Source organism: Dermacentor silvarum, chromosome 5 (assembly GCF_013339745.2).
Source record: "Dermacentor silvarum isolate Dsil-2018 chromosome 5, BIME_Dsil_1.4, whole genome shotgun sequence".
Lineage (NCBI taxonomy): Eukaryota > Metazoa > Arthropoda > Arachnida > Ixodida > Ixodidae > Dermacentor > Dermacentor silvarum.
The window spans coordinates 186,734,482-186,751,390 of record NC_051158.1 but is presented as its reverse complement, the minus strand read 5'-3'; the positions used below and the strand labels follow the sequence as shown (position 1 = coordinate 186,751,390).

The following is a 16,909-nucleotide window of genomic DNA, read 5'->3' as shown; positions in this document are numbered from 1 at the left end:
ATTGTCTCCTCTTGCGTGTATCTCGTGTACATGGAAGACTCCGGTGTCGCGCCACAGCAGCAGCGGCAGTCCACATCTTTCTCGTTGTACTCAGAGAACCACCGAGTGGTTACTGAGCTGCCGGTCGCACGCTCTTCAGCCGACTACGTACAAGCGCGCGGCGCTGCGAATCGGTCAGCTGGACGCTGATGGGAACACCCATTCGTCTTTAGACTAGTATAAAGTCGGTGATTTTTGTGGGACGAAACACCACGCAGCAAACGAATAAATTAAACTTATAAATATATCGAAGCCTCCCTTCTTATATTTATTCCTGCGCGTGTTCACTTCTGCTCACCGGATTACGCACACATCTGTCAGATCAGAGGAGGCTTATGTGCTTTAAGTTGTGACGTCACCATGCAACGGGCGTGACATCACATCGTGCATGCGCATCAAGGAGGCGACGCCGCTGGGCAGAGCGCTCCCTAGTCCCGTCTCAAGTCACAGGGACTTAAAAGTTCACAATCAGTGAAAGTTCCAGTTATTTTATGACGTCTGCTTTAGCAGCAAAAGAACCAAACGTCACCACCGCTTAGCCAACAGGGCGGGTTGCTTCCGCTTAAACGGTAGTATTCTGCTCTACAAAGAAGGTAACGCTTCAGCATGAGAGTATTCGTCTGAACATACCTGTGACACCGTCGAAGATGGTGTTAAAGGCATTTATTTACATTCACCTATTCATGTTATAGTGTTCAAGATAAGGGCAGATCTAACCTGACAGAGGTTCTTGGCCGTCGTTTGCGCCGCCAGGACATCACTGGAATAAAAGCAAAGAGCCGCGTCATCACTAGCATTGCTTATAGAGAAAACCAGTGCTCGAGCGCGGATGTGCAAGCAGGACAAAGAAAAATGGCGAGCGCAACACTGACACCGGGCAAAAGAATCGCCTATCAGGCTCAGTGATGTCCGTGATTCGACCGCAACAAGACACGAAGGGAAGTTAGCATGTGGTTGGTCCGCCATCGTCTCCCGTTTCTTACAGCTCGTATGCCTACATCACGTGACTTCCATGGTATACGTATACCGAAGCAACAACGGCAGTCCACGTCTTTCTCGTCTGCCGGGAGGACGATACACGCATCGAAAATGACGATAATCAAGCTTTCGGCTCTGCTGCTGCTCCTGGTAGCGACTCTGTGGGCCCCCAGTCGCGAAGAAGTGGCCAAGGAAGGCTCCAGCAGCGGAGTCAAGAAGCCCGAGCCTATGTCGGGAGGCATCGCTTTGCCCGACCTCTACCTGTGGAAGGACTCCGGCCTGATAAGCGACCTGTCCCTGGCCGACACGCCTCACGCGCTCCTGGACATCCAATACGCTGACGTGCTCGTGTCGGAACTCAACAAGACGTACACGCTCGAACAGACGCAGAGCGCTCCACAGGTTAGGCTTAGGGGCTACCTCAGGTGCGGCTCTCCGTACTCGCTGCTCATGGTCGACCCAGACGCACCTAACCGGAAGGATCCCGTGAAGCGAAGTTGGCTCCACTGGATGGTGCTCAACGCACCGAGCAGCGACAAGTTTCACGAAGGCGACGTCGCCATGCCGTACAATGGTCCGAACCCTCCCAAAGGGTCGGGACCTCACCGGTACGTGTTCTTGGTCTACTGCCAGGACGGAGCGCACCTGAACAAGGACGAGATGACGCCCAAGGAAAGGCCCAGCTACAACGTCGCCAAATTCGCCGAGAAACTGGCCACGAAGATGCCAATCGCAGGCTGCTTCTATTACGTCGAGAAAATCTGAGTGGAAGTCGGCGTCGCAGACTCTTCAACTCCGGCGAGAACGGGGGTGCCGTGAGACGGATCAGCCGAACTGCCGAGCGGACGTTATGCGACCACCCGCCGCTGAACTGCAATACATCCGAAATACTGTCGGCATAGCGAGTTAGTATACGGAAAACATTTCAAATAAGACGCAGTGGCTGCGTCGTCCATTTCCTTTCGTCTATATATACGTCTTTCTCGGGTATGTGGAAATTGCAGTATGCATCTTTGTAGACCTGGTTTGCCGGAATAAACACGTTGAAATGAATCGACTTGATGTTGCGAAATGTTTTCTTTCACTACTCGTGTTGTTCTTGCCATTTTTCACGAAGACACAATTGTACGCTTAATCGGGACACGGCCTCGACAGGCCGTGATCGCGAATCGCAGGCAATTGAGGGTGTAGCTCACGGTAATTGTAGGGTCGCGCAACACTGCCATTATTTATTGCATGCGACCGCGAGAGCTTTCAAGAGTATACTGAAAGATGAGGTAGCTCGTATCGGTTCATTTCTGGCGAAATGGCGCCAAGGAAAGTAAAGACGGAAAAAAAGTGGTCACAGTCGCCGTCATTGGACTGAATTGGAGCATAGTTTCTCATCATCTGGGCACCAGCCCACTCTGGCCTGCCAGGCAACGTGAATGCGCATGACCCGGCTCGAGGTTTCGCAGACCGAGACGACGCCACCAACACCAACACGGACGCATTCGCAGTCCGCCGGTCGGGCAGAGATAGGCTGGTTTCCTTTAGGGAAATCATTGATCATTACAGACTATCCAGGGCTAGATATCCGGCAGCACATTGTTCATTAAACAAGTGGCAATCAGTGGCTTGGCGGCTAATACAAACCAACATCTTCCCCAACCCCATTGCCTTCAGTCACTATCACCCAGATGTGTATACACAGACATATGTAAGCATTGTAACAACCGAGCAGATCTTCAACACATAATCTGGGCATGCCCAAAGAAACAATATAACAATAACTGTTCACAACCACAACAACCCAGTTTAATAATAAGAAATGAGGAGCAATGCGTGACCGTGTTGCTCAGCTCGGACCCGGATGTTCAAGCAAGAGTAGTCCAAATGGCTGAAGACGCCGCCGCGGCTCAGGGGCTGCCGGCCGCCGTCTAAAGGGGGGACGGGGGAGGCTTCTAGTCATTACCCCCTCCTCTAACCACATCTTGGGCAAAATAAAGTTATTTCTCTCTCTCTCTTCTCATTAAGCAGTACATTAAAGCTTCGCCATCCTGCATCACAGCAGGTTGCAGTACATGTCCCAGAAACGGCAGCGAAGAGGTGCCAATTTTCTTTCGACAAATGCATCCTCGAAAAAGGTACCCACGGCTATCTTGAGTGCAACCAAGCATGCTTCCTGTGTGGCTAAACCGTGAAGGGTACGCGTCGTCAAAGACACGTTTCAATGTGTAACGCTTGACGCAAAATACAGAATGAAGTGAGCACCATTTAGAATATTACTCTTATTCATTGCACTTTGAGGCAGTGAAACGTAGCGACAGAATACATCACGTCTAGTCTGCTGTCAAGCTGTTTAAGCTCGAGGATGGTCCGTCGAGTGTACACCGCAAAACCTCCACCTGGCGATGACGTCACCATGCGTCGCCTAGCAACGCTTCGCCCCAGCTGCGCCGACCGCGCCGAGCCTCGCCACAGCTGCGTGAGCCGTGACGTCATCGAGCGCGCCGCATCACTTCGCCTTAGCTTTGCCGAGCCATGACGTCACCGCACCATGCGGAGTGGTTGCCGCGGCTGCGCAGAGGCGGAGCTAAGCCGTGACGTCACTGGGCCGACCCACGGGATATATAGCTCCGCGTCGCCGCTGCGGCGACACAAAAGCCCCGCCGTCACCGCGCCGAGCACATCGCCGCGAAGATGGGGCAGCCGAAGAAGAGCGTCGCTCCCGAAAAAGAGGAAGCGTGGCGCGAAAGTCGCCGCACCGCTCCTCGAGAGCGAGTGAGACGACTTCGGTCCGATCCCGAGTATCGCGCCACCGAAGCGGCGGCGAAACGTCGGCGATTCGCAGAAGATCCGGAATTACGAGCCCGCGAAACCGAGCAAAACCGTTTCGCGGGCGCGAAAGCGCAAGGCTATCGTGATCTTGCTCAAAACGTGGCCGAGTCTCGAAGCATAACCTCGCAAAAACTTGGCCGAACCGAGATAAAGCTAGGTGGGGTCGCCAGCTTCGCTGTTTGCCCAGTCTTCGCAGCTCTGGTGTGAAGCTGCCCCTAATTTTTTTTTACATTTCATTTATTACAGATCGATGGGGAATAATGTCAGCAGTGTTGCCGCCACCGAGTATCAAAACTAGATGCAGCAGAGTGAAACGCCTGTCAAAGCTCCACGCAGCTGCGGTATAGGGTCTCCGACGCGACAAGCGTTTGGCCGGCGCGCGGGGCCGCTTATTCAGGTGCGCTACAAGCGGCGCTCGTTGCCTTTTCGCGGAGACGAGAAAAGGGAGAGGGCATGGAACCGGGTCTACCAGACCACGTGGCAGGCATCTAGTAAAGGAGGCATTGTTCAGGTAAGGCGACGGTGGCGCCAACTTTCCAATAAAAAAAGCCTCAGCGGTACAGTCTTCTATCTTTTTTAAGGTGCGCAGCACTTTAAGGCCCCTGGATATCGTCCCTCGTCGGTGGGTGTCACGCACAACACAAGGTGTGACCGCAAAAAACTCTCACTCACAAGCCGCCGAAAATAAAAAGTGCTCGTCGGGCTGCGGATTCGAACCACCGACCTCCGGGTTGCGCGCGACCACCACGGTAACGGATTCAGCCACTGTCGTTTTTTTTTCTTTACTTTATGACATGGAAAACAAAACAAGATATATCAGCCACTGTCGGTTCATCATACGCTCACTTAAAAGCGGGGTTTTATATGCACAGGTGGTCGGCACGCGCTCGAGCCACTGCTCCCGCGTTCGTCGTCGTCGTCTGCTTCCACAGCTGGCTGCGTTGACGCTAATCCCAACGTTACTAGATGCTTTTCTTCTTTTCGTTACTAGATTTTCTGAAAGAAAATCTAATAACGTTGACTAATCCTTTCAGCGTAGAATTTCATTTCTCTTCTGCCGTCGTAATGGAGAAGCTGCGTTTACGGGGGAATGAGCTATTGCTGGGTATGAGTCTTTCAATGTCTTATGTAATGGACAGATTTAATTTTGAAGAAATTTCATGGAAATCCATCCATAATGAACGCGCTCGGGAAAGGCCTCGTCGTCGACGTGCCGATTCTAGCGTGAGGGCTTTCGAAGCCCAGGCGAAACGTCATCGAAGAGCCGCGGACCCCGAGTTGAGGGAGCGCGATGTTGAGGCCAAATGTCAGCGAAGAGCCGCCGACCCTGAGTTGCGGGAACGCGACGCTGAGGCCACATGTCAGCGTCGTCTAGCCCTCCAGGAACCTGACAAAGGTGTTGCACGCATCGGTAACCTAGCGGCAACTTCGCCGGTGCGACGGCCAGGTTTCAACGCAAGTTTCTCATCCGGAACTTCGGAGCCAGCTGCAGTGCGTGTGACCGGTTGTGGTTCGGGCACAATGTGGTACTCGTCAGTGCAATTCGTTCGGACGCGCGCTACCCTAGCGCCATCTCGTAGCCATCGTTGACGCACAGCCCATCATGCGCGGCACTACACTTTTCTTCTCACGCATTCGCCATACCCTCCGCTTTCCTCCTCGCGCTCTCTTCGCTATCGCAGTCTTTCATCTCCCGCTGCGCTCCGCGTTCGCTTTTACCCTTCGCTGAGCTCGTTCGCTCGGTTACGAGGTACTACGCCGACGCTCGCCGCAGGAACGGGCGCCTAAGAGCTGCCCTCTAAAAGCCAGGTAATGCGCCGAATGAACCAAACGGCGGAGCTATGTCGCTAGCTATGCGGCCGAGCGCTCGCTAGTCCCGTCTAAAGTCACAGGAACATAGAAGTTCACAATCAGTGATGGTTCAAGTTATATTATCACGTCTGCTTTAGCAGTAAATAAACCAGACGTCACCACCGCTTAGCCAATAGGGCGGGTTGCTTTCGCTTACTACGGTAGAACTCTGCTCGACAAAGCAGCTAACGCTCCAGCATGGGAATGTTCGTCTGAACATACCTGTGACACCGACGAAGATGGTGTTAAAGGCATTTATTTACATTCAGCTATTCATGTTATAGTGCTCAAGATTAAGGCAGATATAACCTGACAGAGGTTCTTGGCCATCATTTGCGCCGCCAGGACATCACAGGAACTAAATAAAATCAAAGAGCCGTGTCGTCACTATCATTGGCGTATCGAAAAAAAAAACCAGCGCTCGAGCGCGGACGTGCAAGCAGGACAAATAAAAATGGCGAGCGCAACACTGACATCGGGCAAAAGAATCGCCTATCAGGCTCCGTGACTCGACCGCAACAAGACAGCTAGGAATGAAAGGCAGGACGCGGTTGGTCCGCCATCGTCTCCCGTTTCTTACAGCTCGTATACCTATAAATCACATGACTTCCGTTGTACGTATACCGTAGCAACAACGGCAGTCCACGTCTTTCTCGTCTGGCGGGAGGACGTATACACGCAACGACAATGACGATAATCAAGCTTTCGGCTCTGCTGCTGCTCCTGCTAGCGACTCTGTGGGGCCCCAGTCGCCAAGAAGCGGCCAAGGAAGGCTCCAGCAGCGGGGTCAAAAAGGCCGAGCCCATGTCGGGAGGCATCGCTTTGCCCGACCTCTACCTGTGGAAGGACTCCGGCCTGATAAGCGACCTGTCCCTGACCGATGCGCCTCACGCGCTCCTGGACGTCCAATACGCTGACGTACTCGTGTCGGAACTCAACAAGACGTACACGCTCGAACAGACGCAGAGCGCTCCACAGGTTAGGCTTAGGGGCTACCTCAGGTGCGGCTCTCCGTACTCGCTGCTCATGGTCGACCCGGACGCGCCTAGCCGGAAGAATCCCGTGAAGCGAAGTTGGCTCCACTGGATGGTGCTCAACGCGCCGAGCAGCGACAAGTTTCACGAAGGCGACGTCGCCATGCCGTACAATGGTCCGAACCCTCCCAAAGGGTCGGGACCTCACCGGTACGTGTTCTTGGTCTACTGCCAGGACGGAGCGCACCTGAACAAGGACGAGATGATGCCCAAGGAAAGGCCCAGCTACAACGTCGCCAAATTTGCCGAGAAACTGGCCACGAAGATGCCAATCGCAGGCTGCTTCTATTACGTCGAGAAAGTCTGAGTGGAAGTCGGCGTCGCAGACTGTTCAACTCCGGCGAGAACGGGGGTGCCGTGAGACGGATCAGCCGAACTGCCGAGCGGACGTTGTGCGACCACCCGCCGCTGAACTGCAATACATCCGAAATACTGTCGGCATAGCGAGTTAGTATACGGAAAACATTACAAATAAGACGCAGTTCCCGCGTCGACCATTGCCTTTCGTCTATATATACGACTTTCTCGGGTATGTGGAAATTGCAGTATGCATCTTTGTAGACCTGGTTTGCCTTAAGAAACACGTTGAAATGAATCAACCTGATGTTGCGAAATGTTTTCTTTCACTACTCGTGTTGTTCTTGCCATTTTTCACGAAGACACAATTGTACGCTTAATCGGGACACGACCTCGACAGGCCGTGATCGCGAATCGCAGGCGATTGAGGGTGTAGCTCACGGTAATTGTAGGGTCGCGCAACACTGCCAGTATTTATTTCATGCGACCGCGAGAGCTTTCAAAAGTATACTCAAAGATGCGAGGTAGTGCGTATCGGTTCATTTCTGGCGAAATGGCACCAAGGAAAGTAAAGACGGAAAAAAAAGTGGTCACAGTGAACACGAGTGCCGTCATTGGACTGAATTGGAGCATAATTTCTCATTAAAGCAGTACATTAAAGCTTCGCCATCCTGCATCATAGCAGGTTGCAGTACATGTCCCAGAAACAGCAGCGAAGAGGTGCCAATTTTCTTTTGACAAATGCATCCTCGAAAAAGGTACCCACGGCTATCTTGAGTGCAACCAAGCGTGCTTCCTGTGTGGCTAAACCGTGAAGGGTACGCGTCGTCAAAGACACGTTTCAATGTGTAACGCTTGGCGCAAAATACAGAATGAAGTAAGCGAGCACCATTTAGAATGTTACTCTTATTCATTGCACTTTGAGGCAGGTAAACGTAGCGACAGGATACATCACGTCTAGTCAAAACCTCGATTTAACGAAATGCTTCCGATTTCGCGGCAACAATTCATAGAGCCTAATGCGTGGAGAACCTCGAAGGAACGAAGTATAAATTCATCAACTCATCCGATTGGAAGAAGTCTTGGGGGAAAGTATGAGAATAGAAGCATGCAACAGGAAAAATTGCCGCATTCAAAATGCCTCAAAGTTATACAAGCTTTCATGAAACAGCCCATATTGTAGGCAAAACACGAGGAATGCGGGGGATGGAAATTCAAGACGATGAGCAAAACGAGAACAAGGTGAGAGCAGGAGCCAACGTTTCGACAAGTGGACAAGCGTTTCGACAAAAAGGAAGAAGACAAGCTTGTCCACTTGTCGAAACTTTGGCTCCTGCTCTCACCTTGTTCTCGTTTTGCTCATAGCCCATATTGTAGTGTCTCGAAATTCCAAGCTCAGCGTCGGCTCTATCAGATGGCTTCAGTTGCTCTGTCGCGGCCGAGTTCAAACATGTATTGCTTTCTCTGTGAAGCCATAGTACGCAATTGTATAGTCCTGCAAGGTCCATGCACGCAAATTCTGCTTGTTATACGTTGAGTGGGTGTTTTCGATTCAACGAAATGGCTTTTGGGTCCCGTCGACTTCGTTAAATCGAGATATAAGTTACTTCCGTTTTATGCTCCACTCACTTTTATAAAAGCTCAATGCCAGCAATAGGGCACGGCTACGTCCAAATTTATCGCCAGGAAGCAAACAAGTTTTTTTTAACCTTGTTTGCGTCCTGGATCTCCATGCACCCCTTTTCTGTTGGGGCTGAGGGCTACGATACAACAGCAACCACTGATGGCGCTCATGGGACACGGTCGACCTCAGTTTTGTTTTCACAATTCCCAGGTCTGAAACATGCCCCTCCACATGAGCAGCTTGCCATTTGCAAAGACAGTCAAGCTACGCATAATAATCACGAAGTTTTGCAGGTTCTGCTGTAGCTTCCGAGTTTGAAAGACGCAGTTCAGCCCGCAAGAGGGCGAGTCAACATTTAACTATAGCCGCTTAGAAATCTCTCGAAAAAAACAAAAAAGGCATATCTGGGATCTGGGATTTTACGTGCCAATTAAAACCACGATCTGATAATCATGGAGGGGGGGGGGGGAGAGAGGAGTCCGGGTTAATTTTGGCAGCCTGGGGCCACCTACACGAGCGTGTCTGCATTCCTGCCTCATCGGAATGCGGCAGTCGAGGCCGGGATCGAACACGGCTACCACGAGCTCAGCAGCGCAAAGCCATACCGCTGCGGGTGAATAAATGAATCACTGAAATAATAACCACTGAAGATACTACACCTTCTGATTAACGTTAGGAGGAATGTATTTGCAAAGGAAGTATATCCTCTTGGGCCAGAAGTCCCGTGAACAGCAAAACTTCTGGGAGAAATACGTCCTCAAAATTGACAGCGAAATGCATTGCAGTTTAGGTGTAACATTTTTCCGAATGCTGCACTTTCCGTCGCAGGAGGGTCACCTGAAACGCCAATGTACTTAAAAATTAAATTCTGGGGTTTTACAAGCCAGAACCACGATTTAATTGAGGCACACCGTAGTGAGCGACTCCGGAATAATTTTGAAAACCTGGGGTTCCTTAACGTGCGCCCAAATGCAGCCGGCACACAGGCGTTCTTGCAATGCAGTTCACCCCATCGAAATGCGGCCGCTGCGGCCGGAATTGGATCCAGCGCCACAGGGCTTAGTATCGCAACACAATAGCCACCGCTCCACCGTGATAGAGTGTGACTTAAGAAAACGTGTAAGCGTAAAACTGTGTAAGCTAATACTATGGCACAGTCACGGTCAATCCGTCATCGTCCGTCTGTGACGTTTCATGAAACGACTCGAAAAAGGTTTCATCGCCGGACGACAGAACAGGCCGTGCAGTGGGACAATATTATCTTTACGTTACTTACACCTTTTCTTTAGTTACACTGTTTAAACTGACACTTGTATGCGCGAGCCTCACCAAAGCTGGTTCTGTGTTCTATGGCCTAACAGCAAGAGATAGAGTAAGAAACTATTTTTGAACGATCGTCAGAGTGTTGTCCGTCTGTCTGGACCCGTGGTGTGGACACGCGTTGGCGTGTTTTATGTGGGCCACTAGCAGTAGCCATAGCGTAGGGCGCAGCTCTTGCGGTGGACCGGTCTCTCTCTCTCTCCCAGGTGTAGGGAAGAAAGGGTGGAATGGTTGAGCGGTCGAGTTCAAAAAAAAAAAAAAAATACATCCGCCTTCATTACACCCTGTGAAAGTTGATGTACAGCGAAGCTGGTGCGCAGGTTAGGCGGCATTACACAAGCACCGCCACCCCAAGCGGCGTACGTCATGCGCGCACGCACGCGTGGGTAAGTGTAGTATATACATCCTCATTTTTCTAGGCCGTCCAGACCCCGAGTGTAAGCGCCTCATTGAACTAAATTAATGCTTGAAAGTAAATTGCGGCAGAAAATGCGTAAAATACGACTTACACACAAGGTGCAGACCTGATAGCTTCGGAATATACGAGAAACATACATCTGTTACGCGGAAACTGAAAGACAAAGCCTTTTTCCAGTTGCCGTTTGAGGTCTGTCTGAGTGGCCGCGGCCGCTAGGAGGCGGTACCGTTAGCGCAGCATGTATCCTCGGTTACAGTGTACCTCGGTGTTGTAGGCCCTCCGGCTAGCGCAAGTGCATTATTGAACTAATTGAATTTCTCAAAGTAAAATGCGTTATAAAATTCGAAACGTACGACTTACACACAACCTGCAGACATGACAGCATCGTATTGTAATTCGAATATACGAGAAAACATAATTCTATTACGTGGGAATTCAAACACAGACCCATTTTGTAGCTGCCGTCTTTTGGGTGAGCACGCCACGAAAAATACCAACCAACTAGGGGCTAACAGATTCGCTGTAAAAGCAGCCATGATTGGCATGCAAAAGAAACAGCTGGTGCATTCGAGACAATAGATGTATGAGGGCAAGAAGGAAACGCATCTCACATTCATTTCCCTTTATTGAAATGCAACGCCTGTGGCACCCGCAGTGGTGGCGTAGTAGCCCGACGGCGCGGGATCGAATCACAGCCACGGCGGCCGCATTTAGATGGGGGCGAAATGCAAAAACGCCCGCGTGCCGTGCATTGGTTGTACTGCGTTAAAGAACCCAAGATCGTCAAAAACCTCAGAAACAACCCTAATTCTTGACTTAGGTGTCTGCTAGTGGCACTCGCACCTCGGCGTTGGTGTACCCTGGTGTATTGTTTGGGTTAACCTTGTGTTTTCCTTGCGTTAACATTGCCTTAGTAAAGTGAAGTACCACACAGATAGAGAATGCTGGTGAATTCTTTATGTAAACGATGTAAACTACACTACACTAGGCCCGGTGTCCTCGTCGTCGGAAACACGACGGTACACAACACTTGGCCCGGCGTCCTCATCGTCTACTTCCATGGCGAACGGAACGGGTGGGAAACCGAACTCGGATGAGCGAGCGAACGGAACTGGCGGGAAACCACCACGCACAGAGGAGCGTGCGAGGTAGCGAAGAAGGGCGCGACGCGTAGCCCCCTAGCGGACAGAGGAGGTAGTGACGTCAACCCTCCGCTGTGTTAGGCAGGCTTTCACTTTGTGTCAAGTGGTAGGTAGCTCTAATTATCGTGTTTTTATTTTAATTGGTAATGAGCGCGAGTACCCCTGGTTTAAATGACATCCCTGATGACGTCACTTTTGGTCTTGGAGTTTCACGGGAACCTGTACTAATGCGGTGGGTATCTAAAGTGCACGATTGTGTGCTTTGGTGCACGGCTATTAGACTTTACTTAATTCTTTCAAATTAATCCCGACACTTAGCGCTTTGCTGTACTAAACCTGTGATGTGTCATATTTATCAACCATAAGTAGAACCATCGATATGTTTCTTACTTGATTTATTTTTTTAAATTTCGTCCCACCTCTGTCACAAACCGGAAGTTGCTGCGCAAGAAGCAAGAGTGTCACTCGGTGCTCGTGCCACTAAAATTAATCCGAAATCCACCACTACGGCATTCCTCATAATCATCTCGTGGTTTTGGGACGTGAGACCCCGGAATTTGTATACTTACATTTAATACCAGTGGCCAGCAAGAGGAAGCTATCTGCCTGTGGGTCTACAATGAACTCTAGCAACGCTGGCTTTCCTGCAGGGTTCATTCTTGCAAGCACATACCATCCCACTACAGCTAAGCATGCCAACTCTGAATTACTAAAGTTAGTAATCATTCAGCACCAGCTTATATGAAGTTGGTATGGAACAAGTGTGTAAACCGATAGCCGAACTTCGTAATAACGAAGTCGCATCCAATACGTTGTACGTCGACATCGGCGTCAAACGTTAAACTTACTTCTTTATAACAGCGTTCGTTAAATCGAGGTCCAACTATCCCAACGTGATTGAGTCAGGGTATATAAAACCGAAACTCAGTCTAAAAAAAAATGTGGTTGATCCCTCTTATATAGGAATCGGTATAGAACACGAAAGTGAAACGTGTCTTCACAGAAGTAGTGTAATGTTTATTGCACATTGATATATAATGTCTATTGGTGTTTTGTGGCTAAAGCGCCCTTAGGCGTTGATGCACCCACGCTGACGCCTGGTGGCACGTCTCCTCCATCACGACTACCAACGTCGATGACCATGAGCAACCGTCGTGCATATGGAAGCTGCACTACGCTGCACACGCTAGCACAACGCGAAAGACGAAGCACGTAACTGACACACTAATACAACGCGCAAGACAAAGCACGTAACTGAATCGTCACCGAGTCAAATCAGCGCGTACAGCGCGTCGTAATTGCAGCCTCCGCGATCAACTTCAGAAACATTTTCAGAGCTAATTGCGGAGGCCACGCTCCGCTGTGCTGAGTACGGTGAACGCCACCTAGGTGGCGTTGGTAGTGCTTCTTGATGCCAGCGTCCCTTCGAATGCTGGCATCGAGGCGTCGTAGTGCTGAGACCACCGAAGCGTTCACTGTCGGTATAGTGCCTAGAATTTACTTACTAGTGTGCCGACCGCGGGCTTTCCGGTGGCACGGAGAATGATGCCTTCCGCCGGCGGCCACCAGACGGCGATAGCCGTACGGACCGTGCTATGCCGAGCGGCGTCTCTAGCCAACGCGCGCGTGTGCGACAGACGCCAATGGACTGTCCCAGCCCGTTTCGTTCTGCGGAACGTTGGTTGAGGTGCAAAGCGTAATCGAAAGAATATGATTTTGTTGCACTTACAAACGATCGTATGCACAGTTATCATTATAACGCTACACGATACGGGGTGTTTTCTGCGAAAAATACCAATAAATAAATACGTGGTTTCCGAAGAAGTGTAACTTTTTTCCACAGTAAACTATTATATGCGAGACATGTCCACAAATGCTAAATTCACACCAAGTTGTATCTAATTACCATAAATTAAATTAATTACCATAAATGAAGGTAATTAAACAGGGCACATTTTCATAGGCGACACACCGTCAACTAATTTTGAACGAGCGCTCAATGTAGCAATTATTAAAGTGTTTCTCACAAGCGACAGCCGCCAGAGTTAGCCTTCGATCTGCACTCTTATATTCTTCTCCCACTCGGCAAAACGTTCTGGCCAGTCAGCAGGCGCGCTGAATAATGAGACTTGCTCGTTATTTGAGCGGTATCCAGTTATACAATATGGGACAAAACAGGTGCTGTGTTTACGCCTCGTTTTCTGCGACGACATGTCGGTTCCGTCCGTGAACAAACACAAGTACGAACCATGCGCACAGAAAACAACCCCAGCAATGACGTGCGGAGGCACCACACGCTACTTGCTCGAAAGCAACAACGCGCCGCAACCGACTGCGCTTACGAACGCGCATCCGAAGTGCACCCGAAGCGCAAGCGACGCGTGATGCGCAAGCGACGCGTGATGCGCCGCTCGGTTAGCACGGTCCCAAACAGTGTCGCCGTCTGGGGGCCTCCGGCGGAAGGCATCACCGGCAGTGCCAGCGTCTCCCATTGGAAACTCCCGGCGGTCGGCACACTAGTAAGTATATTCTAGGCACTATACTGTCGGTGCGCGTTAGTGTCATAATGCAGTACTTCTCTTTTCTGCTCGTAGGCGGCGGCACCGCCCCGAGCAAGAGCGCGGGTACACGGAGGAGTGTTAGCTATATAAGGCGCGTCTGTGTAACTCTCTGATAATGCGTTTGTGGCGCAATGGGTTAAACGCTCGGCGATCTATCGTCGCGGACCGAGAGGTCGTGGGTTCGATTTCCAAATTTTGCATGTTTGTGGAACTTTTTCTTCTGGTTTCTTTCTTTGTATTATGTTCGTGTATGTTCGTGTGACGTATTTCCGTGACGGAAATACGTCAGTGAAGTCTTGGTGGACCCCGGCATAAAACACTTTCGTGTTAAAAAAAAAAAAAAACTTAGCGGAACATCCCTGAACGGGAACTGTCCAAGTTATGCGTAGCATTATATGGCGGTAGGCGTGGTGCGATGTGTAATGCGTGGTAATGATGTGTGTGGGAGTATGCGTTTTTATTTATGTATGCGTGAGGAGTACGACTCGAGCAAAGAGATGCACACATTTATATGGCCGAACATATACGTTCCGCACCACGCTGACCACCATTTAACGCTACGCATATCTTCACCACTTCCCGTTCAGAAAGGTACCACCTAATTTATTTGCGCGATGACCGGCGCGGCATAACCGAACGCGGTAATGCCGTCATGGGCAGCGGAATGGTGATGGCTGCGTGTGCATGCGTTCCTGCCTTCATCACTGGTCGGGTGTTTACGAGGGCGTTCCATACTGCTTACTATCCCCCTTTTAATGCCTGCAGGCTTAGACATTTCTGGCCTAGTTTGATATCGCGGACAATTGGTCGTTTGTCACTATTCAAGATGGCAGCTATCAACCGCACACACAATAGGCTTAAACGGCGCATTTTTACCCTGTATTGAGAAAGTTTTCTGGTGTCACATCAACATTTTCCACCGGCTCGCCATAAAATGCTACGCATCAAAAATATTTTGCACGACCCAGTACTGAACCAGAACGTTTCATTTTTTTCGCTCCCCCTCCCCCCACTTTGGAGCGAAACCGCAGCGGTGGCTTAGAAGTAGAGCACCCGCCTCGTATGCGGGAGGTACCGAGTTCCAATCCCGGTGCCGCCGCGAACCCACTGGTTTTTTTCTAACGGGTAGAGTGCTCGGTTCTCGAGGGGATTCACATCTCGAAAGAGGGCCCAATAGATATTTCAGTTGTCGTCTCTGGGCGCCTCTTGTCCAACCACAGACGGCCTTGTTGAACAGCATCCGCCGCGGCTGTGGGAGGCAAATGCTGCCCCCGGGTACCTACCGGTAAAATGGACAGAGCGCGCTCTCGGCCTGGTGTTCGGCCATTATGGGGCCTCAACGCTTCGAAAGGGGTTCGACCTCAACCCGAAGGCGTCCTCACCCCTATAGGTGCATTTGGGGCGCCACGTGGGAAATGGCCGTCATGGGAGCGGCCCAAACATCCCTTTTGTGTGTGTGTGTGGGGGGTTAAGGGGGGTTAAGTCGGCCTCAGGGGGGGGGGGGACTCGGGGGTTGTAACCCCCCCCCCCCCTGAGGCCGACTTAACCCCCCGCCTTTTGTTTAACCCCTTTTCTTTCCTTACGCATTTGAGTGCTGCAACTAAGATGTAAGACGCGCAATCGTCTGCACACTCGCAAAAAGCGAATTTTTTTGACAATTTCCCATGAAGAAATCGAAATTAGTGCTGTTTAGATGGTATTGGCAAACTGTCAATCTACAATCTTGGCAGAGATCCTCGGCAGAGATCCTGGGTGCGCTACTGGCTGGGAGGCAGGCATGTTAGAAAATACACTCGTGAACGCTTGAAATTTCTGACCATCGAACTGTTCTCCGTTAAGAGGCACATCCCTATTGGTGGGCGACTGCTTTCGATTACACTGGTATGCTAACTTAAGTAGGTGCGATAGAAATGACGCTTCCGCAACGCTATTTTAAAAACGAAGCTTTCTTTGCCTGGATCCCCTGGTTGCTGTTGAAGGTGTTTATTTACAATAATCGGACACGACCGCACGGTAGGCAGCCGTGGCCCAATGGGTAGGACGCCCGACTCGGTTGCGGTAAGTGCGTGGTTCGATCCCGACCGCCGGACACTTACTGGTTTGTATGACTGGGACAAGGCGGGTTTCCAGCCAGGCGTCCTGCTTTCCATGGGTGCGTTGCTCGGGGGAGAGGTTCGTTCAGACAGCTATGTTTGCTGTGCAAGGACCAAGACAAAACAGCAAAATTCTTCAGAAAAGGAGTCTCGTGGTACCATGCCGCCAATTTTCCAATAGGTGGGTGTCCTTCCAAGAGTCGGGAACTTTCGCAGTTGCCGATCACCAGGCCAGGAGCGCGCTTGTACCTATTTTACTGGTAGGTATACCCGGCGGCAGCACTCCACTGCCTTTCCACAGCCTTCACAAGTCTTCTGGTGACATTAGTCTCAAGTTTGTGCTCACAAGGGTTTCGACGGGACTTGAAGGGCGTAGGCTCTTTTCCCAAGTACATCACCCCTGAAGAAAGCCAAGCACCTTGGACACACCGTCGACGAACCGGTCGCTCTTGGTATTGATTATCGTCCGTGAAGGGGAGAGAAGCGGAACTAGGACCGGGAAGCGTGTTTCTATTTGCGCCCAAGCCCAGTGCTCGACCGTTTGCGCCGCCATGAGCCGCTCGCGCGTACCATGTTTCAGGTACTTTCTTTCGCCGAGGGCCGAGGCGCTAAGCCACACAATATAGAGGAGGCGCTGGCCACACGCTCCCTAGATCAGTCTAGATATTTGATTTTACGCCCCTAGGGACTAGGAACACGCTCTGTGCCTGGGTGCGACTATTTTGACAACAA

At 50.8% G+C, this 16,909-nt stretch overlaps 2 protein-coding genes across 2 annotated transcripts; both read left to right on the top strand.

Moving 5' to 3' along the window:
- The first annotated feature begins 1,101 nt into the window (after positions 1-1,101).
- On the top strand, positions 1,102-2,036 carry LOC119454645 (protein D1). The gene has a single exon (XM_037716519.2). The coding sequence runs from the start codon at positions 1,129-1,131 to the stop codon at positions 1,780-1,782; it is 654 nt and encodes a 217-aa protein (XP_037572447.1). The 5' UTR covers positions 1,102-1,128; the 3' UTR covers positions 1,783-2,036.
- A 4,310-nt stretch (positions 2,037-6,346) lies between these two features.
- Positions 6,347-7,308, top strand: LOC119454644 (protein D1). Its single transcript, XM_037716518.2, has one exon. It carries the CDS (start codon positions 6,376-6,378, stop codon positions 7,027-7,029), a length of 654 nt encoding a protein of 217 aa, XP_037572446.1. The 5' UTR covers positions 6,347-6,375; the 3' UTR covers positions 7,030-7,308.
- The last annotated feature ends 9,601 nt before the right edge of the window (positions 7,309-16,909 follow it).